The sequence below is a fragment of the Arachis ipaensis genome, chromosome B05 (assembly GCF_000816755.2).
Source record: "Arachis ipaensis cultivar K30076 chromosome B05, Araip1.1, whole genome shotgun sequence".
Lineage (NCBI taxonomy): Eukaryota > Viridiplantae > Streptophyta > Magnoliopsida > Fabales > Fabaceae > Arachis > Arachis ipaensis.
Genome location: NC_029789.2, coordinates 18,454,126 through 18,477,598, shown reverse-complemented (window position 1 = coordinate 18,477,598; position 23,473 = coordinate 18,454,126). Strand labels below are relative to the sequence as shown.

The 23,473-nt window shown below is 36.5% G+C and overlaps 2 protein-coding genes across 5 annotated transcripts; both read left to right on the top strand.

The window, feature by feature from the left end:
* On the top strand, nucleotides 1–4,052 carry LOC107643207. Of its 2 annotated transcripts, XR_002362567.1 has the most exons (9): nucleotides 1–167; nucleotides 539–881; nucleotides 1,517–1,692; nucleotides 1,873–2,226; nucleotides 2,478–2,566; nucleotides 2,684–2,740; nucleotides 2,827–2,961; nucleotides 3,336–3,523; nucleotides 3,663–3,778. XR_002362567.1 is itself a non-coding variant. In XM_016346793.2 (8 exons), exons 2-8 carry the CDS (start codon nucleotides 767–769, stop codon nucleotides 3,454–3,456), a joined length of 1,047 nt encoding a protein of 348 aa, XP_016202279.1. In that variant the 5' UTR covers nucleotides 1–167; nucleotides 539–766; the 3' UTR covers nucleotides 3,457–4,052. The 2 variants fall into 2 exon arrangements, 1 of the variants encoding a protein (XP_016202279.1); XM_016346793.2 differs by having other exon boundaries at nucleotides 3,336–4,052.
* On the top strand, nucleotides 7,062–15,830 carry LOC107643206. 3 transcript variants are annotated; one of them, XM_016346791.2, is made up of 12 exons: nucleotides 7,062–7,422; nucleotides 7,881–7,964; nucleotides 8,493–9,493; nucleotides 9,624–9,709; nucleotides 9,813–9,907; nucleotides 10,120–10,422; nucleotides 10,578–11,090; nucleotides 11,319–12,009; nucleotides 12,125–12,355; nucleotides 12,464–12,588; nucleotides 13,115–13,518; nucleotides 14,093–15,830. In XM_016346791.2, exons 3-12 carry the CDS (start codon nucleotides 8,531–8,533, stop codon nucleotides 15,464–15,466), a joined length of 4,785 nt encoding a protein of 1,594 aa, XP_016202277.1. In that variant the 5' UTR covers nucleotides 7,062–7,422; nucleotides 7,881–7,964; nucleotides 8,493–8,530; the 3' UTR covers nucleotides 15,467–15,830. The 3 variants fall into 3 exon arrangements, with proteins under 3 accessions (XP_016202277.1, XP_020978929.1, XP_016202278.1); XM_016346792.2 differs by lacking the exon at nucleotides 7,062–7,422 and adding an exon at nucleotides 7,472–7,625; XM_021123270.1 differs by lacking the exon at nucleotides 7,881–7,964.

Genomic DNA, 23,473 nt, shown 5'->3' with positions numbered 1-23,473 from the left:
CATTTCCCCAAATTCACCCTTTCAATTTTCATCAACCCTTATTTTACCCCTGAATTCACCTCGCATACTTCAACCCTCCTTCTCCATCGCCGCCGCGCCGCCGTCGCTCCGCTGCTGCCGTCGCTTCGTCTCTCTGCGCCGTTGTTGTTGCTGCTCAATCAAAATTAGTTACTCACTTACTCTCTCTCTCTCTCTCTTGTTCTTCATTGATTTTTCATCAATTTTTTGGATAAAAAATTTGCTCAACATTACTACAGAATAGGTCTTCAAAGATTGATTTGGTACTAATCATTAATCTAATTTGGATCCTGAAGCAACTTAAAAAGCACAGAAGAACTTAGTATCTAATTTCTTCAATCCCTAATTTCTCATATTCACTTCAATTATTCTGTAGCATAAACTCAATTTTTTTTATTCACTACTTTTTTCAATGATTCTGTTTGTATTGAGCGACTTTAATTTGTTTTCTTTTGTTTTAGATTGAATCTTAACTCTATAATTTGTTTTCTCTGTCTCGCGTTTTGGAATTTGTAAACAGAGGAGCTTCGGACATTGATTCCTAAAGGCTTTGAAGTAATTGGAGCATTTGCTTACGGAGCCGGCGCCGACGCTCAAGCGGCAGTTCATGCTACTCGCAGACTGAGGAAGCTTTTATATGGTGAAGAGGAAGGGGATAATGGACCGGTGATCGGAGCAGTCGCCGCCGGTTCTGGCGTGCTAAAATTTTTCATGTCGGAGAGTGGAAAATCGAATAGCCTCGAAGAGGATGATTCAGTTGTTGAAGAATAACATTCGGAGAAATGTGTGGGAGAATAGTTGCTTGATTCGTTGTGAGCTTCCGATCAAGTTTCCAGTATATTATCCTCTCAAGAATACGAGTGGTTAGTTTTATTCAATTTTTGTTTCTTCTAATCTTTAAGTGTTAGTTTGGATTGGTGTTAATTTTGCTTTGCATGTTCTGCTGGGGTTGTATTTTGAAATTAACTTCAATCAATTCATTGTTTTTGCATTCCCATGTAATGAAGTAATCTAGAGATTAGAAATTGGGGTTTGTGAGCTAGTAGCATTAATTGATAATACTTTGATGATGAAAGTTATAGAGCACAGGACTTATGAGATGCAATGAAAACTTTAGTTCCAAGTAAAATTGTTAATTATGATATTCTTCGTTTTAATTGTTTAATTGCTGCTGATGTTATATGATAGTATTTGTGATTTATTTTTAGTGGTTATTTATTTTTTTGGCCTGCTACCATGAATCATGCGCATTGTGAATTGTGAAATGAATTCAATCATCTATTTTGTGATATTTTCTTCTTCTTAGAATGTAGATACCATCCAAGTTAGTGTTCTCTTTAACTGCTTAGAGCCATTATCAGCGTCTGCTGTGCCTGTTGCAGAGTACATTCCAAGTCAGAAATCAGGAGTTAGGGTCATATTAATGTCCTAAATCCTATATGTTAGCATGATTTTTTTTTGGGTATTTTTTTAACTGAAGTTGAATTATTACCTTCAGCCCAGAATGAAGTCAGGCTCCTTGTTGTGGATATTAAACTAGATGTACTCTGCTATGCTTCTAAGAAGCTCCCCTTGAGGCATGCAGTTTCAAGATTAATCATCCCTGGTTTAGCTGATCAGTTAAATGTATTGCAGAATTCAATGTTGCCTAACCTTTTGAGACAACACCCTCAGGTGAGGCAATGCATTCATATATTGGTTAATGGATTGATCAAGGAGGCCATTCATGTAATTGGCTGTGGATATGAAGAGAAGACTAAATGGGGAAAAGAGATGAGGCTTAAACGTTTCATTCATGTGTTGTTGACTTGTTTACTAACTAAAATGTGTTGTTCTTGTTGTGTATTCATTCAGATTGGTTGGATTTATAGATCAGTGACAAAGGATATCTTAACTGGATTCAAGATGCACTGTAGAGGATGGAGATCAATTTACTGCATACCATTAAGGCCAGCATTCAAAGGGTCAGCACCAATCAACTTGTCTGATAGGTTGCACCAAGTTCTTAGGTGGGCCCTTGGATCAGTTGAAGTCTTCTTTAGCAGACACTGCCCTTTGTGGTATGGATTTGCAGGTGGACGCCTCAGATGGCTTCAGAGACTAGCTTACATAAACACCATTGTCTATCCTTTCACATCACTTCCTCTTGTTGCTTATTGTTCCTTGCCAGCAATTTGCCTTCTCTCTGAAAAGTTCGTCATTCCAACGGTAGTTTCTTCATCTTTTATTCTTCTTAACACATCATAACACAGACACAATTGTTACAAGTTACAACTAATAATGTCTTGCACTAAAGAAAACAATTACTGAGTAACTGGTTTTAAATTATCAGACAAAGATAATCTGGTTTTATGCAGTTGTAAATCACTTCTTGAAATTGAATATAATTAAAGCAAAATGGCTCTTAACTCTATTTCTTTGTAGTATCACAAATTAAATCATTTACTTTGATTTTATAGGGATGTGGTTGTGCTTATCGCTCTCTTCAGACTATCATTTCATGGTTCAGACTTCAAAACTATTCATCTATAGAGGTTCCTTCTCATAGGTATTTTCAGTTTGCCTCATCTTAAGGATGGATTTTGTTACTAGGGGATATGTTATTTTATTTTAATATTTCTTAGAAGTAATTTAATCTTAGCTTATTTCTGTATTTTCTCTTCAGGTTTACAGCCAATCTTATCAATGGTTTCCATACTCCAGAAGGCGCAGAGCTAGATAAGTGAGCATTCAGGGCTTTGAACAGCAGAATTTTCACTTTTATTGGCATATTTTCTCCTAATTTCTTCTTGATCTTTTCATTTTTAGGAAGCAAGTATCAAAGCTGGGAAGATTTTTCTCCATTAGCTTCTTATGGAGTTTCTTCCAATGGTTTTTAACTGCTGGTGATGATTGCGGATTTTCAAGCTTTCCTACATTTGGTCTACAGGCCTATAAGAACAAGTATGTGACTCACTCTATATCTTGTTGATGAATCAAAGTATCAAACAGAAGAAGTGTTTAAAACACTTATTTCAATAAAGGACATGTAAATATATTCGTAAAACCTCTATCCTCTAAAAAATATGCTTTTTGAATGTCAAATATTAGCCAAATTTGTATTGTAATAATAATAAACCAATAAAAGAAAAACTAAGATGAAGTATTTCACCTTCTAGTGTTAGTCTTAGCTTGATGGGGTAGCACTTATTGATCCTGAATGAAATAATGCCATTTTTTATTAATTGTTTATTGTTATATAATAATAGATTTGTACTTTGTTTTTCATTTCCTTTAACCACTTGCTTATCTATTTGTTATTTTCTTGTGCATAATAGGTTCTACTTTGATTTTTCCGCTACTTATGTTGGGGTTGGGATGATTTGCCTATATAATCAATGTATCCCTGCTGATTGGTGGAATTCTCTCATGGGGTGTCATGTGGCGACTCATTGCTAATAAAAAAGGTGATTGGTATGATGCAAAACTTAAGCCAAGCAGCTTAGAGGGCCTTCAAGGTTACAAGGCAAGTCATCCTTTACCACTCAATTTTCACTATGTTCCGTATTTTGTAACATTAACCTTTAGGTTAATTAAACGCTAATTGATTAAACGTTAACCTTTGGTTTTTCTGTTCTAACTGGACAACATATGCTGAGCCCTAGGCAAAGAAGGCTGAAAAAGATCGTTAATGGTGGATGGTGTGGGTGGAAGAAAGCTGTTGATAGCAAGGAAAAGAATTTCTTCTTGCATGATAAGTTTTATAATCTCCTTCTACCACAGAGGCCTAACATGATTTGATAGGATCATTTTCATGGAGGGTAACAGTTCTTAGTTTGTACCAATTTTCTTGCAATGGAATGGTAGTTTTTCATGGTTGGAATTTGATAGTTCAGTTAATTAGTTGACTTACTTTTGGATTGGTGTTTGTAACTGGTATTCTGTGACTATAGTCTATTATATAGGATTTACCGTTGTTATCTATTTGAGTTACTTGGACAAGTAAATGATGCCAGCAAAGGGTATTTCAAGATAATTAGAGTATTATTTTATCATCTTATTAACCTTTTTACTTTAGAGGAATTTGATCCTTCAACTATAATAGTTAATTTTTATAATAATGATTCTTTTAAAGTTTTGTAGTTTAATATTTTAGTGCTTTCGTTAAGAATTAAGTTGACTAATAAAAAAGGGCTACTGTGAAAATTTATCTTATCTTAAATCTTTATGTTAAAGGATTATTTATTATTTTGATAAGTTTGTAAACTCATTATTTAATATTTAGTATAAATTTTATTTTTATATTTAAAAGTTTATTTGTCTTGTTATCTAATATTCTGTATAAATTTTATTTTTATATTTAAAAGTTTATTTGTATTAAAGGTTTACTATTTTTCAAATAAAAAATAATGAAAACATGTAACTATTAAAATTGACGGCAAAGTTGTCGCTTTTAAAAGTTAAAATAGACAAATCTAAATAATTAAATCGACGACAACTGAGTCGATTTTATTCAATCACATATCGACGGCGTTGTCGTCGATTTTATTAAACATATTATAGACAAAAGTGTTGTTGATTTTATTGAGTTAAATATCGACACAAAGGCTGTCGATTTTATTGAATCAATTATCAACAAAGAAGACGTCGATTTTAAATTATAATATCGACGGCAATGTTGTCGATTTTATTAAAAATGTAAAATTCTCACACCCATATTACAGACGGAACAAACGTTGATTTTATTAAATTATTATCGACGGCCATGAAAACCGTCAAATTTATTAGCATTTTGAAAAATCAACAAGCTTTATAGTGACCAACTGCGCCGTCTATTTTACCGTCGAATTTCAATATTATCGACGGCTTAGCCGTCGATTTGGCCGTCAATTTTAACGACATTTTTTGTAGTGTTTTATTTACATATCTTTATTTTATATTTATTTTCTCTTTTTTATTTATTTATTTATTTATTTTATAACATGCCTAACTTAGTCATGTGTTAGTTTATTTTATTTTGTCTTTTTCTTATAAATGAATTTAAAATGTAATTTTAGACAACTAAACATTTTATGTAATTAAATTACAATACTACATACTTTTTTCTTTGTTGGTTTGTTTTTTTCCTCTTCCTCGTCATTCTTTCTTCCTTTTTCAATTTTTTTCTCAATCTTTTTTTTCTCCCTCCTTTTTTATCATATCATCGTCGTCGTCACTTTTTTTCTTCTTTCTATACTTTTTTTTGTTCTTATTTATCTTTTTTATTTGTTTATTTTTTTTGTATATCTTTTAAATTTTTATAAAAAAGAAGAATAAAACAAACAGAATACAAAAAATGACTATGATAATGAAGAAGAAGAATAATGACACCGAAAATTTTTATATAAAACACACAAACTTTATTACGATATACACAAAATTTGAATTTATCTCTACACCATGACAGTTTGTTGTTTAGGACTTAGGAATATACAATTTAATTTTAAAATAATTTTGTTTAGATAAAATCTTCTATTTTTGAAGTAAAACATAAGATGATAAAATGATATAGAAAAATTTTGTATCAATAACAAAACATGAAAAAAAAGAAGAAGAACATATTAGGAGAAAGAAAAAGAATATAAAATATGAAGAAAAAGAAGTAGAAGAAAAAGATATGGTGGAAAAAATTTCAGTGTTATAGTTGAAAAATTTTGATGATAGTTTTAAGAAATTTCGATGCTAACTTTGTTTTTGTGTTATTTTTCTAAAAAATTTTATACAATTTAAAACTCTCCTTTGCTTCTTTTTCATTATCTTCTTTTTTTTTTCTTTATCTTCTTCTTATTTCACCTTCTCATATTTTTTTAGTTTTACTCTTTTAAAAAGAATAAAAACAAAAAAGAGAAAAAAATAAAAAAATACTGCAATAATATGTAATATCGAAAAGAAGAGGACAAGAAATAAAAAAACGTAATAATAGTAGCAGTAATAGAAAAATGACAAGAATGAAAAAACACGCAAAAAAAATAAGAACGTCAAAAAGAAGAAATGTGCAATTCACGCATACCTTATATAAGTAATTTTTGTTAAATTTCAGCCAACTTAATTAAAAAAAATACTTGGATATATAGTAAAACTCTTAAAATTATTAATTATATAAATAAAATAGCTGAACAATGTTAGGGTCAATTAATTAAATTAAAAAGTATTCTCTTATTAGTTATTAGTCCTAGTAGCCGTCGAATAAAGTTAGAAGACATGGAAGAAAAAATATAAGGAAAATGTGAGGCACGGACCCATGCCACTGAGGCGGTTCTACTGGCCCACGCCATCCTCACGCGCCCTTTTCCCACGCGTTCATTCACGACAACACGTGTTACCGCATCTTACACGTGCGGAACATCACCTTGCCTTGACTTGTTTATTTCCGCAGCCCAAAGTCTATTCGAAAAAAATAACAATAATAAAATAATAATACTAAAAAAAAATAAAATTTAAATAAAAAATATAAAAATTTAATTAAAAATTTCGCAAAATTATAAAAATCAATAAAATAATTAAATCAAAATAAAAATAGTTCACCTAAATAAACAAAAAATAAAAAGAGAAAAAGGATCTTAAATGAAAAAAAAAAGAACCTACAGTATTAAGTGCATGTTTGGGCGCTATTATTTTGTTAAAAAAAGATCTTTTTTGAATGAAAAAAGATCTTTTTTTTTATTTTTTAACGTATTTGGCAAATTTCTAGTAATAAAAGTAAAAGTACTAGTAAAATCAAAAAAAGATTTTTTTTGAGAAGCTGTAATTTACATATTTTTTTAAAAGATCTTTTTTTCTTAAAAAAAAGATGTTTTCCATATAATAAATGAATAAAAAAGTACTTTTATACTGTTATACTCAAACATAATTAATAGATAAAAAGACCTTTTTACATAAGATATCTAAACATAAAATTACTTTTACTTCTCTATAAAATCTTTTAAAAAAAGATAACTCAAAAAAAAAATTTTTTTTTTTAAAATTTACCCAAACAAGTGCTAAGAATTTAAGATTTTCTTATGTAGGTTTCGTACATTGATTAATTAGATGGATTTAGATTCTCAATTTCTCTTGAAACCAAAGCCCCCATTTCCAATTTTATATTTTAATTTCTCAGATCACAGACAGAGAAAGTGAGAGGGAAAAAAAAGGAAGAAAATTTATATAATTGAGCTGTAATTTATTATTATTACATATAAAAAATGCGGAGGGATTGTAATTTGTAAGAGATCGTCCTGCATCATATGTAATCTGCGTATGTGTGAGTGCATGCTCATCTCATCTGAAACCCCTTTCACTTTGAATCACCATTTGGTGGGTCTCTACAAAATACTGAAAGTTCTGGTTATAACCCCACAGATTTAAAATCACATCGGGCACTTTGTTGTTTGTCGCCATAGCAAGGTAAGCTCTGCAATGCATCCAAGGCTCTTTTTTTGTTCCCCAGCCTATTGAGTATTGACATGTAAACTTTTACCACTTAGGGTTTTTGTTTTGAGTGTTAAGGGGTTTTTTTGTGACAAGTATTGTGTGATTTGTTTTTGAGGTGCTGTTTTCACTGGTGGTGATGTGAATGCGTTTGAAAAGTTGTGTGCTTGTTGATGATGGTGAGTTAATTTAGTGTGTTGCTGGTTTAGGGTTTGATTTCATCCAGTGGAAGGGGTTTGGGTATTTGGAGTATTTATTTTCCTGCTTTGGGTCTGTGAGCTCACTTAAGATAGTTCTTGGAAATTTGCAATTGCTGTTATGCTGTTGATTTAGGGATAAGTTTGTGTAATGATTAGTATTTTTGGATTGTATATTTCTTTAAAATGTTGAAGAAATATCTGCTATTGAGTATTTGATATTTGGATGTGTTGTAGTGCTGAGTAGTTTCCTGAAGGCAGGACACTAGGACATCAAGCTGAGTTATGGTAACATTGAGGGGAATGTTCTGAGATATTGGGGTACATCTTCTCTTTTATTGCTATCCTTTTTTTTTATCTTGTTACTGTTTTGAATATTTCAAGTAGCAGCGATATTTAAATCACATTGTTGTCTGATGGAAGAATGGGAAAATGAAATATGATTGGCATCATTCCAACGAGTTGCCATCAGTCTAATGTTTCTCTATAACAGTAATTTTGTCATTATTATTCGAGCCACAGTAGAAATTTTTATATGAAATTTATGGGCAAGTACGAAATATGAATACGGATGCATCAAGTATGGCTGGTGGTCTCACTATTTTATTTTGGTTTTATTATTAAATATTGGCTTTGTTTTTCGTTCTGTTTAATTTCTGGAAAAGTATAGCTATTAAGGATTGGGATCCCTGCTGATGTTGTTTTTGTGCTTGTAATAATTTATATTGTGCTCTTCTTCTAAAGTGACATAGTAAATCTTTGACACTGGAGGGATCCTTAATCAGATAACTAAAATCCGATTAGAGAACATGTTCCATCTATCTTTAACTCATGCTTTGTTTTGAGTAGGTATCACCCAAATCAGAAAGAAGTTTGCCAAACATTCTATGATTCAGACTGCTGATATGAGACTTGAATCAGGGACTTGTAATGTGTGTTCAGCTCCTTGTTCATCTTGCACATATAACCATTCTCTCATGGGGTCAAAGGCTGAAGAATTTTCTGATGAAAACTGTCGTTTAGGGGAGGCCAATAATCACTGTTCTATGGACCAGAGCAATTTATCTTCTCTTAGGAGTAAAGCTTCTGAAAACTTGCAGCATGCTGTTAGTGAAACCAGTAACATTCTCAGTGTTAATTCTAGTCAGGATTCTCTATCTGAAAATGCCCAGAGTAAGCAGGTCTTGTCAGATAAGTATCAGGGCTCAAAATATTTAGAAGGCCATGATGATAACATTTCTAGTATTAGTAGAGCCAGTGATTCTAATTTAGAGAACACCAGCCATCAAAGAAATGCAGAAAGAATAAATGCTTGTAGTTCAGCTTCAGTTAGTCATGTAGGCGCAGAAGGATCTGTTGGTACTCCATCTGTTGATATGTCTGGTTTGTCTGAGATTCCATCCTCTAAAGATGCAGATAGTGGGCATAGCACATCTAAGGTACAAAGCATGAATGGACAATCTCAAAGTGGTAAATCTCTCTCAAATAGTGCAAGGTTAATTCATCCAGAAGGGAAATTATTGTCTCGTATCCCTGAAAAGTTGTTAGAAAGCCCTAATGAAAACCCTAATTCATCATTGAACAAAGAGGCAGCATCTACTGTTGTATCTGGTGAGAAATCAATTGCCAGTAATGATAGCCCTAATGACAGTATTGCCAAGGTTTCATCGGAAGTTTGTCCAAAGTCAGAAGCAGGTACTGATAACATAGGTGATGCTAAAGATGAAAGCTTTAAAGGTTCAGTCCGTGATGGACAGCATGAGAAGACTGAGGAGTTGGTTAAATCCCCTTTTAAGCAGGAACTTCAATCTGAAGATGAGAGTGATGAATTGGATGCTGTGGAACATGACGTGAGTATTATTCCCTTTTACCCCCGAAATTAAAGTTGATGAGGATTATAATGGAAGATTGGAATGTTATATCATGTGTAGATGCTTAACCTCTACTTCAATTTCTGATTTTCATTTGATTGGGAAACAGGTAAAAGTGTGTGACATATGTGGAGATGCTGGTCGGGAGGATCTACTAGCTATATGCAGTAGGTGCAGTGATGGTGCTGAGCACACGTATGCATAAGAAATTTCCCCTTATTCCTTCATCACTTTTGTCATATTGTTACAGATTCCTTTACCTAAAATGAATCTTACTATAATTATTTATTTGAATCAGCTACTGCATGCGAGAAATGCTTCAGAAGGTCCCTGAAGGGGAATGGTTATGTGAAGAATGTAAATATGCAGAGGAGACTAGAAATCAAGGGCTTGGTAAGTGTCAAGTAGTGTTTCATACTAAGAAATAAATTGTTCTGGGGATTGACATTTTAGAACCTTTATGCTCTCTGTGTATCATAATAATTTCTTTCTAGAAACTGAAAATTTGCATTATCTGATATTGAGGGTTATAAAAGCAGTAGAGCAACCATGCTTGCCTATGGCTATGTGCTGACATATCTGTGGAACTGAATTTTGTGATCCAGAAGCTGAGGAGAAAATAATTCTTAAAGGTAGTTTAACTTCACAAGTTTCTAACAAACGACTTTTGGAAAACATTGAAGTAGCTTCTGCAGCAAAAAGGCAAGCTCTTGAATCAAGCACAGGGTCACCAAAGGCATCGAGTCCTAAAAGATTAGTCCCTCTGTCTCGTGAATCTTCGTTTAAGAACTTAGATAAAGGAAAGGTGAAGCCTGGTCATCTGATGCCTATTCATAATCATTCTAGCGGTGATGACACAGAAGTTGCTCGATCTCCTTCCATTGGTCCCCGAAGTCAAATTCCTAAGAGTATGGATTTATCTTTCATACGGGTTGCTTCATTGTAACACACTATATTGTTCTTTTTGCGTCTTTTAAGCAGTTAGTTTCTTTGATAGTTTTCTATCATTGTTTTGCAGATGTTTATTCATTTTAATGTTTTTTCCCCTTCTTCTTATGAGCAGGTACATTATCGAAATGTAGTTCTTTCAACAACTTGAGTTCCAAGCCTAGAGTCAAAATTGTTGATGATGTTGTTCCCCAGAAACCGAAAGGGGCTGGTGATCAGTCTTCCAAGAATATGGAGATGCCTGCGCGCATGACAGGAAAATCAACGTTATTCAAATCCTCAAGTTTGGGTAGGTCAAGTACAACTGCACCAAAAGTTAAAATGCTTTCGCCCAAGTCTGCAACTGTCCAGGAGCCGAAAGGACTAAAACATATGAAAGAATCAGGTGCATTTGACAGGAAATTTCCAGCTAGGACTGATCGGCCTGTTGTTAGTTCATCAATAGCTAGTTCTGTTGTGTCTACAGCTAAGGGTGATCAGAAGCTAACATCTCGTGGTGAAACCACTAAACCTTCAGCAGTATGCAACAATCGAGAGTTGAGGGTTAACCAGGATGGAAAATCAAATACATCATATAAGTTAGTGAGTAATGTAAGTCAGAAAACTTTGGAGCCTCAAGTTTGCTCAGGTGTGACCTCAATCGGAAGCATATTACTCCTGCTATATAGTATCTTGTGCCTTCTATTTTTCTGTGTAAATATGCTGCTCTTGACATCGTTCATTTCATTTTACTAAAGCCATCTGCCATCATCTATGTTTTTACCCCCATTTTTAGCATCTTGCAGTATTGATTTTGTGGTCAGAACTGTTCTCTGTTGAGAATCATACTAATTTATTTATTCTTTGACTGTTACAGAGAAAACATCAACCAATATTGATGAAGCTGTACAGGACGTCCTGCCTCGGCCACGAGAGACAGCAAATCAGGTTGAGAAAACCAGAGGTGGTTCTGATGATCGTGTGAGGCCAGGTTTTAGTAATGCTTCAAAAAATCCAATCTGTCAAAAATGTAAAGAATATGGCCATGTTCTGGAATTTTGTACAGCTGGTAATACACAGGAATCTGGAGCTGAAGTATCATTCTCTGCTTCAAGTAGTTCAATTGAGGATATGCATAAGGGTAATAAATTGAAAGCTGCAATCCAGGCTGCCCTACTTAGAAGGCCTGAAATATACAAGAAGAAAGAAACACCTAATCAAACTGATGGGGTTTCTCCATCAGGCACAAACTTGAATGGTGAAGTCATTTTGCAAGACCAACCAATTGTTTCGAGCTCGCCAAAGAATATTGTATCAGCTGTAGAAACCCGGGAACAGCAAGAAATCCTTGAGAGTTCTACATCTGATTCGATCAAATGTTTGTCTGATGATGATTTGAAGCAACCAAAAGTTTCTCCAACTGGTTTTTGTTCTCAACCAGTAAAGTCAGATTCTGTTGGCCTTGCTGCTGGAAAGCCTGTAGTAAGAGATTTGTCTAATAAAGCTTTGGCCATCCCAATTGCCATTTCGAAGATGTTGGTCATTCCAGAATATGAATATATCTGGCAGTATGGAATATTCATTCATGGACTAGTTTGTCTTCAATTCTGGAATTTTCTTGCTACGTTACTTTTCCTGTTTTGCAACGAAATGTTTTACAGGATCTTTGTTGTTGGCATGCAGGGGTGTATTTGAAGTGCATCGAAATGGAAAGCCTCCTAATTTTTGTGCTGGAGTCCAAGCACATTTATCCTCTTGTGCTTCCCCAAAGGTTCGTCAGGAAGTGAACAAGTTTCTACCCAAAGTTACCCTGAATGAAGTTCCTCGTTTGAGCACATGGCCTTCACAATTTCGTCAAGTTGGCACAAGAGAAGATCATATTGCTCTTTACTTCTTTGCCAAAGATATTGAGAGGCAAGCATATGAATATCACTTATATTTTTACATTATTCTATGAAGTGCAAATTTATTTCTTGTTTGATTTGTTATGATATTGACTTTTATAGTGATGTTTGTATACAGTTATGAGAGGCACTACAAGGGTCTAGTGGATCACATGATTAGAAGTGATTTAGCACTTAAAGGAACTTTTGATGGTGTTGAACTTCTTATATTCCCGTCCAGTCAACTTCCTGAAAATTCACAGCGTAAGAAATCGTTCCATATTTTTGTCAAACCAATATGGAAAGCTAGTTATGAAAGAGTATTTTGGGCTTGTGGCTTGTGTTGAAGTATATACCTTCATAGATTGTTTTTCAAAGATGGCAGATATTCAGTTAGTATGAAATTTTGAATTTTCCAAGTGAATGGGAAATCTCTTACAAGGGGTACCATGCTTTTGTTCTATAGCTCACTTTAGCTTTCTCTTTTTTGTAAATGGATGGTTCATTGGGTGATTATATGGCTAATTGTTGGTGATATTCGTTTATTTGTATTCATGATTCTATTTATATATATTGTTTCATCAGAGGTTTGAATGCTGTGTAAAACCAATATAACAGATGAAATATAAGATTGCAAAGAATGATAATGCTTTGTGTCAAATTTGGCATTAGTCAAGTATGATAATTTGACCATGTATTTTCAGTTGGCATATTTTCATTAGTAGCATACTGGAATATTTTCGCTATTGACAAGCTTGTTAAGGCTGATTATCATCCTATGTTTTGGCAGGCTGGAATATGTTGTTTTTCTTATGGGGCGTATTTAGGGGGAGGAGGATCAGTCATTCAGATTCTACAGAAAAAAATTGTATTCCCAGTCTGAATGCAGTGCCAGTTGAAGAGGATTCTACTACTGCTGTTGTGACCAAGTCTGAAACACATTGCTCCCAAAAATACACAGATGAAAAAACAATTGCCTGTGATGAAGTATGCGCTGCACGTCCTCCATCTGGTTATATAGACCAACCTCGGATTACAGCAAGTATGATCAATGATAACAATGACCAGACACATCTGGGTTTGCAAGTAAAATTGGAGAAGCAAGATAGTGGAGTTGACATCAAATCTACATCAGTGGTTCCAATTGACAGTACATTTTTATGCCACGAGATGAAATCCACTGGTTCATCACTGGTAACGTCTTTATTCTTATTAGGGTAATTTGATAGACTAAACATTACGTTTTCTACTTGATATAAATCTGCCGACATGCACTTGTTCCCAATATTGTGATCTGATCATGATCCCCGTCACTATTTAAGTTAGAATTTAGAAAGTCCACTTTGATCTAGATTGTTTATGGGCATTGCTTTGTACAATTTCCTTAATTTTGATTATTATACAGTCACATTTCTCCACTTCTTATTTTTTGGTATTTAAAGATTGTAGCTTTGAGGATAATACTTCTTAACATACCGTGTTAGAAATTCTTGATTATTATATCTGGGGAGGTAATGTCGGTACGAGACCCAGTTGACTGTTTGTGTTGGGAAGAAACAAAGTAATGGTAAGCTAGTAGGTGTAGAACGAAGTCCCAGACATGATGGCCCATTACATGTATAATTTGTTGTTGCTTGCAGATCATGCTGTAGATTATGTGTACTTTTGAGATCACTAATAAAAAAAACGCATTTGATCAAGAGTAGCTTTAGTTACTTTTGGCTGATTATCTCACTGTCTTTTAAAAGATGCTCTCAACGTTGTGCAGAAACCTAATGGACTAGAACATGGACAGTGCAGAGAGTCTAAGCCTCCTGAAGCGATTGGGATTAGTGTAAATACAAGAACTGTTGAAACAAAAACTGGTTTTGACATTTCTGTAAAGCAAGAGAAAGCCTTGTTGACAGAGATTCCCTCTGTTGGCAAACAAGAAAGAGGTACTCCAAGCAGTGTTGTTAATCATAAAATGTCAGAGAGAGTGAACAGTGACGAAGATCAGCAAAATCCCAGTATGAAACAGAAAGCAGATGATCACTATATTGACTTGGAAGCAACAACTTCTTGCGATCAAGGAAAAGGTGCCGAAAGCCATTCGATTAAACAAAAAATTTCAGGGAGGATAAACAGTGATGAAGAAGGTCAGCAAAGGCCTAAGAGAAAACCAAAAGGTGTTTACTTTATTGACTTGGAGGCAACTGTTGGAGATCAAGAAACAGAGACTGCAAGCAATGACAGTAAGGATAGAATTTCTGAGAGAATGAATGGTGATGAAGATCAGCAAAGGCCTAAGACGAAGCAGAAAGATTATCATTATATTGACTTGGAGGCACCTGTAGACAATCATGACCAAGATTCTGCAAACAGTATTTGTAAGGATGAAGTTTTGGGGAGAATGGATGGCGAAGGTAAGCAATGGCCAACAAAGAAACAAAAAGATTATCATTATATTGACTTGGAGGCAAACAATGAGGAGGAAGTTCAATATGTAGATCTTTCTGACACAGTTATGCAGGCTCCTGTAGTCAGTTGTCAGAAACGGTCTTGGGACGAGGTAAATGGAAAATTGGAAGATGGAGGAAGCTCTAGCAAGAAGCTGAAGGCAGGTTTTGGTGGGATTTATGGGGGTTCCAGTTCTGAAGGTAGGGACTCTCTTGAAATCGGTTCGTCTTCTTCAGTTGAGGGAAAAGGGTGTAAAGAAGCTTGTGAGGAGAAAATCATCCCTGAGGATGTTGGATCAATCGAAAGAACCTTCTTTCCCGTTGATAACTCACGGATGGTGCTAAGCAGCACGTTGCTAAAAGGGCCTCATGAGTACAGGGACCGATTTCATGATGCAATTCCAAATCTAGAGCTTGGTTTAAGGGGCGAAACAATACCACCTCCACCTCCACCTCGACAGCGAATGCTTCCTTTCCTTGTTGGAGCAGTAGACAGGAAAAACATCCCAGAAATCTGTCCAGATGGCTTGGCAAACGAGCAGGAAGATGATGATGGTGATGCTGCATCTCTTTCACTTTCTCTATCATTTCCAACTTCCAACAAGGACCCAAAAATACCTGCTACAAAAGCAGCAGAGGTCTTACCTGATGAGCATCGTGTGAATAGTTCGTTCCTCCTTTTTGGAAGATACACAGACAAATAATCTGCTGCTATTTGCTGATATAATCATGTACATTATCCTGTTCCAGATGGCTCATCATCCTGTATTAACAAAGGAGCCATTGTCCTCAGCAAGAGTCAATAAGTTTTTTTCTTTTTAACTTTGTCAAATACATGTTTTTATGTTTAGCCTTTTGGTTTTCAGAATGCATAGTTTACGGCTGTTTGTATGTATATAGAGAGAATTGAAGCCGGTCATAATTTCAGAAATTACTACTACTACTACTACTACTACTACTACTACTAGGAGAACTTGCATATGGAGTGGCAAATAGATGGAGAACTTGAAGCCGGTCATAATTGCAGTGGCTTTGCGACAATGCTACTTGTGCTTTGTTTTCGCCTTATTTTCATACTTGTTTTTCTTGGATGAAATTTTTAAGATTTGGAGTTGAAAAAATCTTTAAGTAATCAACATTTCATTCATCCAGCAATTTCTTTAACAAATCAGTCAATTTTATAACAAAAAGAAATATACTAAAATTTCAACATTTCATTCATCCAGCAATTTCTTTAACAAATCAGTCAATTTTATAACAAAAAGAAATATACTAAAATTATTGAAAAAGAACATTCAAAATCTAACAAAAAGAAACATTCAAAGTTATTCAAAAAAAAAAACGAAGGATGTTTCTTGCATTGTGGCAGTGAAAAATCCAGATATGCGAGTTGTTGTTGCTGGAGGTGAGAACAGTGTATTCGACGACGAAGGATGTTTCTTGCATTGTGGCAGTGAAAAATCCAGATATGCGAGTTGTTGTTGCTGGAGGTGAGAACAGTGTATTCGATGACAAAGGATGTTTCTTGCATTGTGGCAGTGAGAAGCTACAGTTGGAGGTGAGAATAGCGTATTCGACAGTGAGGGATATTTCTTGTGTTGCAGCAACGACGTTCTGGCGTTCTAGCGATGAACGGTAATGTTGGACGAGGAACAATGACGGTTACCATTTGGACCTCCGCGAACTTGTGGCTGGAGGTGAAACACCATCGTAGACATGACAACGATGGCGAGAGATGGATGGCGGCTGCAGTAGAGGGAGAGGTTGGATCCTTGAGTGGGCTTCTATTTATTTTGGGTCTGGCTTTGTTTTTGAGCTAGGGTATGAATAGTGTCTTTGTCCGGGTTCGAACTTTTCAAGAGGTCGGACTCTAGTATTTGTAGATTCGCTTGATCTTTGGGACATAGCGCTACGTCGGGTATGCCACCTTTTCGGAATAAGTCAGGTATTTGACGTGCTTTTCAAAAATTCCAAACGTTGCGTCTTTTCATAGTACTGCACACGTTATTTTTACGGTTATCTTGGGAACTGTGCACGTCATAAATGAAGGAGCGTGAAATGCTTTTTTGTCCCTAGTGTGTTATAAATACCAAAAACCATTTTTTCTTTTTTCGTTTCTTCTTCTGAATAATTTCATCTTCATTTCCTCTTCAAGGCTCTTCGTAACCCTCTTTTCTTCTTCCACATTTCTTTATCTTGAATTTCTGTTTGGGAGTTTTTGTTCGTTTGTTGGAAGTTTTAGATCATACGTGATCTTGCTGTTGTTGTGCATTGACTCCGCTTCATATTTTCTCAAGGTTGGTTTCTTTGATCTTTTGAACTTCTCTTTACGTTCTGGATGATGCGCCTTTACTTTGTTTTTTATTTCTTTCGTCAATAATTCTTTTTATGCTTGACAATTCTGTGTTATGAAAATCGATTATGAAAGTTGCTTCTTTCTTTGTTGTTGCTGTGAATCTGAGTGTGAGGTTTTTATTTTGTGTTTTCCCCAAATGATGCCATTTTTCTTACTGAAGGTGATGCCATTTCCATATTTTGGAAATGTAGTCTATTTGTTGTGTGTATGAAGGGTTGTAAGAATTGTGACGTTCTTGGTTGATGACGACCCGACATCTTTTGACTGTGTAAATGCTTATGTTATTATCCTTGTCCTGCCGACTTGTAGTGATGATATTCTTTCATTGTATTGTAGGTATAGCTTTTATGTCTCAGTCAGTTATTCACAACATGTCCTCTAAAGTTCTGTCTAACTTGACCTGGATAGATATATCCGTTCTTACTCCTATTGATAAAGAGTATGCCGAGACTTTTCGTAGGCACCATAGGTTGTGTGAAAGTCGAGAGGATGAGCGTAGGTATGAGATCTCAATTGCCGATCCTGAGAAGAGAGTTTGTTTTTCCTGACTTTGTAACTCGGAACACCATTTCATATATGTGTATGAGTGTTTTTTCACGAAATTAGGGGTTAGCCTTTCTTTTACCGACTTTGAATCCGATGTCCTTAGGGTATGTAAGGTTGCTCCTTCCCAGCTTCATCTCAATTCTTGGGATTTCTTAAAGATTTATCCACTCCTCTGCCGTGAACACGACGTCCCTCCTTCTCTTAAAATTTTCTTTTACCTTTTTGTTCTCACTAAACCTTTTAGTTCCAAGAAACATAGTTGGATCTCCTTCCGAGCTATTCAGGTGAGGAAGATCTTCGCCCTTTTTTTATGATTCTTTTCATTATTTTAAAAATTACTTCTTTAAGATCCGGTCTGTTGAGGGTGTCCGACCTTTCTTTTTGAATGAAAGGGATGAGCCTATTTTTAGCTTGTATTGGGAGGAAAACCCTGTAGTTGTTAAGTACGACTTAGATGACTTGGATGAGGTCGAGGAGAGTGTAGTCGGCTTATTCCAGGAGTACTGGGGCCGAGCTTCTTATCTAGATACCAAGAAATATTTAGAAAATTCGAGCTAAATCCGACCCGAGTTAGGTAGCATTTTTTCCATTTTGTAGATATAATTTTCTTGATTGCTTTGTTAGCTAATGTAGTCCGACTTTGATGTCGTGCAGAAAAGATGGCTCCCAAGTTGGCTGCTATGAAAACTCTTCGTTCTGCTAGAAAGAATGTTATTGCCCGAACTATCCAGTTAAAAGAAATCGGCGAATCAGGCGATATCCCTTCTCCTTCCAAATCGGATTCAGGTGCATTGGCCTCCCTCAATGTTACTCCCAATGCAACTCCTCCTCCACTCACTCCTCCTTCTAACCCTGGTAATCAAGCAATTCCCTCTGCGCCTCCTCCTCCCGAGAACTGGTTTTGAAGGTATAGAGTTCTGTGAGAAACACATCCTTCTACACAGCTTTATTAGTATGAATGATGTTTCCATAAAGAACCATCTTCAAGTACTTGTCCGAGGTGGAATTTGGACGGCTGGAGTAGCTTCTGCTATGTTGAGAGAGTTGGAGAAGACTCCCCTTCGTGCCACTCGGCGCACTCTGGCTGACCTTCAAGCTGAAGTGGCGTCCTTGAGAGAGTCCAAGAAGGAGTTGGAGGGTAAAAAGGAGGCGCTTGATTCCGACCTTGCCAGGGCTTGGGAGAAGGTGAAACAATTTGAGGCTGCCTGTGCCATGGCGGAGGGCTTGAAAAATAAAGATGAAAAAAGCTATACTAGAGTCTTCGAAAAGAAGTTAGACTTAGTGGATGAGGTTGCCAAGTCAAGGGAGAAGTATGTAGATTTGGAGGAAACCATAGCTCAGGGAATGAACGAGTTGGTAAAAAATTTGAAGGCCCTGTTCCAAGTTGTAGCTCCTGAGGTGAACCTCTCCTTAATTAGTCCTGATAATATTGTGGTGAATGAGATGATTGTTCCTGTGTCAGAAGATGAGGAGGACACTCCTATGCCTGACCCGAAGGCTCCTGAAGTCTGAGCTGAGGGAGCTTCTCAGGTGGACGATGAGCCTACTCCTTCTCAGCCAGAAATTCTCTCGACCTCCTCCGGACAACCCAAAGACGTGAACATGACCTCCAGCGAACTCATCCCCCCTTCTTAGTTTTTTAGAGGTAATGACCAAATCAGTACCTGAAATATTCAAACGCTGACATTTTGGTACCTCACTATTGTTATTGACAAAATAGTCCTTAAAAGATTTTAAAATTTGACAAGCGTACCCACGAGTTCACTGGAGCACATTTCCGGCAAGCACAGTGCTGACATGGCCACTGCGTTTTGATGACATGGAAAATTCCAAAATCCCCCTTTCTGAACCCTAATCCCCTTCCTTTACCCCTTTGAATTCTAATCCCCTTCCCAACACAGTGTCTCACACTCTCAACTCTCTCTCCCCTTCGCCTTCACTACTTGTATGTGCTTGCTGCTAGCCCCCGTCCCCTTTCCCATTCTTCCGTGTATCGAAGACGAGGTCTCACTTCTGATACTGCTTCCTCTCTCGCAAGTAGCTCCCTCCCGTGGTTCCCGTCACTCTTTACACTGCCTCCTCCCTTGCCATTCGGAACCGCTTCATTCGCCATCCTGCTTCAGATTCTCTTCTCTCCTTCTCGCGAATTTGCTGGTTTTGTTCTATTTTAAAAAAATTGTTAAAATCATCTTGCATTCACCATTCCTTCTTCTTCCTTCTGCTAAATCGTGTGATTTTCTCCTTGATTAAATTGTTAACAACGTTGAGAATTGCATGAGGAAAAAGTGTTTGATTTTGGAATGTGAAATGCCAAATCACAAAATTATTCAATATATATGGTTTTAATCTGAAATGCTAAATGGAATCTGCAAATCATTTTGAAAGGTTAGCGGAAATTGATGAATTTATTAAAAGGGGTAAGGGAAGGGGATTAGGGTTCAGAAAGGGGGATTTTGGATTGAGGAGGGGGAAAGTGCGTTGGAGATGGGGGATTAGGATTAGGGAGGGGGAGGGAAGGATTAGGGTTGGGGAGAGGGGAGAATGCATTCAGGAAGGGGAAGGGGGGAGTGCGTTGGGGAGGGGGAAGGAGAAGGAGAAGAATTAGAGTGGGGAAGGGTATTTGCCATGTCATCAAAACGCAGTGACCATGTCAGCACTGTGCTTGCCGGAAATGTGCTCCGGTGAACTCGTGGGTACGCTTGTCAAATTTTAAAATCTTTTAAGGACCATTTTGTCAATAACAATAGTGAGGTACCAAAATGTCAGCGTTTGAATCTTTCGGGTACTAATTTGGTCATTACCTCTAGTTTTTTAATTTCAAAGTATTTGGATGGCCTGGCTTGTGGGTATTTATGAACAATTTGATTTTTGTAATAGTTGTAGTGGGAACGATTTTCCTTTTTATTTTTGTTGTTCTTAAAAATTTTTTCCCCACTTTTTTTGGTTTGGGGCAGTTTGGTATGGATGAATTTTTCTTTTGACATTGCTTGGCGTAGCTGTTTCTTTAGCTTTTTGTGACTAAAAACCTAAGTCACTTGATAACTTTTGATGATGTTAAGTTGCTAAAGATCTCGGTTGAAGTAAGTCGGTCCCTCATTGATCTTTTTCTTTTTTTGTAAGATTAAGATTATGTACTTCCTTTAGTTTTATTCTGACTTTAAGTAGTCGGTTTTAACAAGTTACTTTTGCGATTCGTCTTAGATCCAACTCTCTTTACTTTAAATTTCGAATGAGGTCGGACCACGATCTGCTTATAAAACTTCTTATACTAATTTGTACCTCGTTGCTTTATCTTGCCAACCATTTAGGTTGGGCATTGATTTTCACAATTTTCCGAGCTTAAATTAGTGTGTTTGAATGGAAAATTTTATGAGAAAATGAATTATCATTAATAAGAAAAATATTATTTACATAAGCTTTGTTACTAAGAGTTTTTTATTAATCCTTGGCTCTTGCTATGGTGCCTCATTAAAACCCTCTTCAGAAAAACCCTTCTCGGGAGAAAACCATGAAGTTGGAAAAAAGAGTATACCAGAGATCAAGGTGCACTTTCTAGCTGTAGTAGCGTTTTAAGTTACATGCGTGCCATGACCTTGGAAGCTCGTTCTCCTTCAAGTCGGACACTTTGTAGTAACCCTTTCCTAGGACTTCAATGATCTTATAAGGTCCTTTCTAATTTGTAGCCAGCTTTCCTTCACCTGACTTTTATGTTCCGATGTCGTTTCAGATCAATATGAGGTCGTTCATGCCAAAGCTTCTTTTGACAACCTTCTTGTTGTACCTTAACTCCATTCTTTACTTCAAGGCTTCTTCCTTTATTCAAGATTGTTCTCGGACTTCTGGAAAGAGGTCAAGTTCTTTCTTTTGAGTTTGAATGTTTCCTATCTTCTCGTAGAATCTAACCCTTGGAGATTCTTCATTTACTTCTATAGGTATAATGGCCTTTATGCCGTTAGCAAGTCGAAAAGGAGATTCCCTTGTAATTTAGTGGGGGTTGTCTGATATGCCCACAAGACTTGAGGAAGCTTGTCTGCCCATGCTCCCTTTGCGTCTTGTAGTCGGCGTTTTAACCCGGCCAACACGACTTTATTCACATCTTCTGCTTGTCCATTGGCTTGAAGGTGTTATACCGATGTAAACTGGTGCCTAATCTTGAAGTTTGCCACCAAGCTTTTGAAAGCTGAGTCGGTGAACTGAGTTCCATTATCCATGGTGATGGTGTGTGGAGCTCCAAACCAGGTGACAATGTTCTTGTAGAGGAACCTCCAATTTCTTTAAGATATGGTGGTTACCAAAAGTTCTGCCTCGATCCACTTAGTGAAATAATCAATACTCACTATGAGGTACTTTACCTATCCGGGGACCTGTGGGAATGGCCCGAGAAGGTCTAAGCCCCATTTTGCAAATGGTCACGGTAAAATGATGCTGATGAGCTCGTTGGGGGGTGCCACGTGGAAGTTAGCATACTTTTGGTAGGGCAGACACTTTTTAACGAAATTGGCTACCTCCCTTTGTAAGGTCGGCCAAAAGAAGCCACCTTGGATCACTTTTTTAGCTAGTGACCGTGCTCCTACGTGGTTTCCACACATGCCGCTGTGGACTTCCTCTAAAACTTTATTAGTCTTGGAGGTCGAGATGCATCTTAGTAGAGATGTAGATATTTCTCTTCTATAGAGAACGTTGTGAACCAAGGTGTAGTTTTCTGCTTCTCTTATGAGCCTCCTTGCTTCCCTTTCTTCTTTAGGGATGATATCGAATTTGAGATATTCGATGATGGGAGTCATCCAACCTAAACCAAGATTAGATATAGCCATTGTTTCTGAGCTATATGTCAGATTTTTGTTTTCGAAAATTGAGCTAATTATTCCCATGTTTCTTTTAAGTACTTCTTCATGTTGGGATCTTTAGCCTGATAAGTCTCATTAACTTGAGAGGTTATTACTTGAGAATCACTAAACACAATTAACTTTACTGTCCCGAGTTCTTTGGCTAGCCTCAAGCCACCAAGTAAGGCTTCGTACTCGACTTGATTTTTGGATGCTGGAAACTTGAATTTTAATAAAAGTTTTACCCAAGTTCCTTCTTTGTTCTCCAGAATAACTCCTGCTCCACTTCCAGCTTTATTGGATGATCTGTCTACATATAAATTCCAAGATGCAGGGTGGTGCACGAATCCCTACACTTCGTACAATGGTACCAGCAAGTACATTGGGTCGTCCAAGTAATACCTGAGCGAGTCAGGGTCGATCCCACGAGGATTGTGGTTTGAAGCAAGCTATGGTTATCTTGCAGGTCTTAGTCAGGCGGATAGAAGAGTTGTTGGATTGAGGTTTAATTGCATTAAAAGAAATAAAGAAAAATGTATAAAATACTTTTTAAATTCGAATGTAAACAGTGATAAGGAATTGGTTAAGGTTTGGAGATGCTTCGTCTTTCTAAATTAACTCTGGTATTACTGTCTTCTTCAAGTGTGAATGATTCCTTCAATGGCAGGCTGTATGTGATCAACGCCGTACAGCTGCAGTTGTCAATCTCCTCTAGATCTGAACACCAGGGTTAGTGCGCATCCAGTCTGATTGAGGGTGAAGCTCTTACAGTCCATTCTCCTTAATGATCCTACTCAAAGCACCACAGACGAGGTCGGATCTTCCATATCAGAGAATATTGCATCTTTGGGTTCTAGCCTCTACCACAGAGACCCTATTCTCCCCATAAATTGGCTGAACTGGTGTCTCGAGAAGTCCCTAACGAAGTCGTGGATTAGTCGTCTAAGAGATGTATAATCAAGCTGACGGTTCAATGCTTTCCT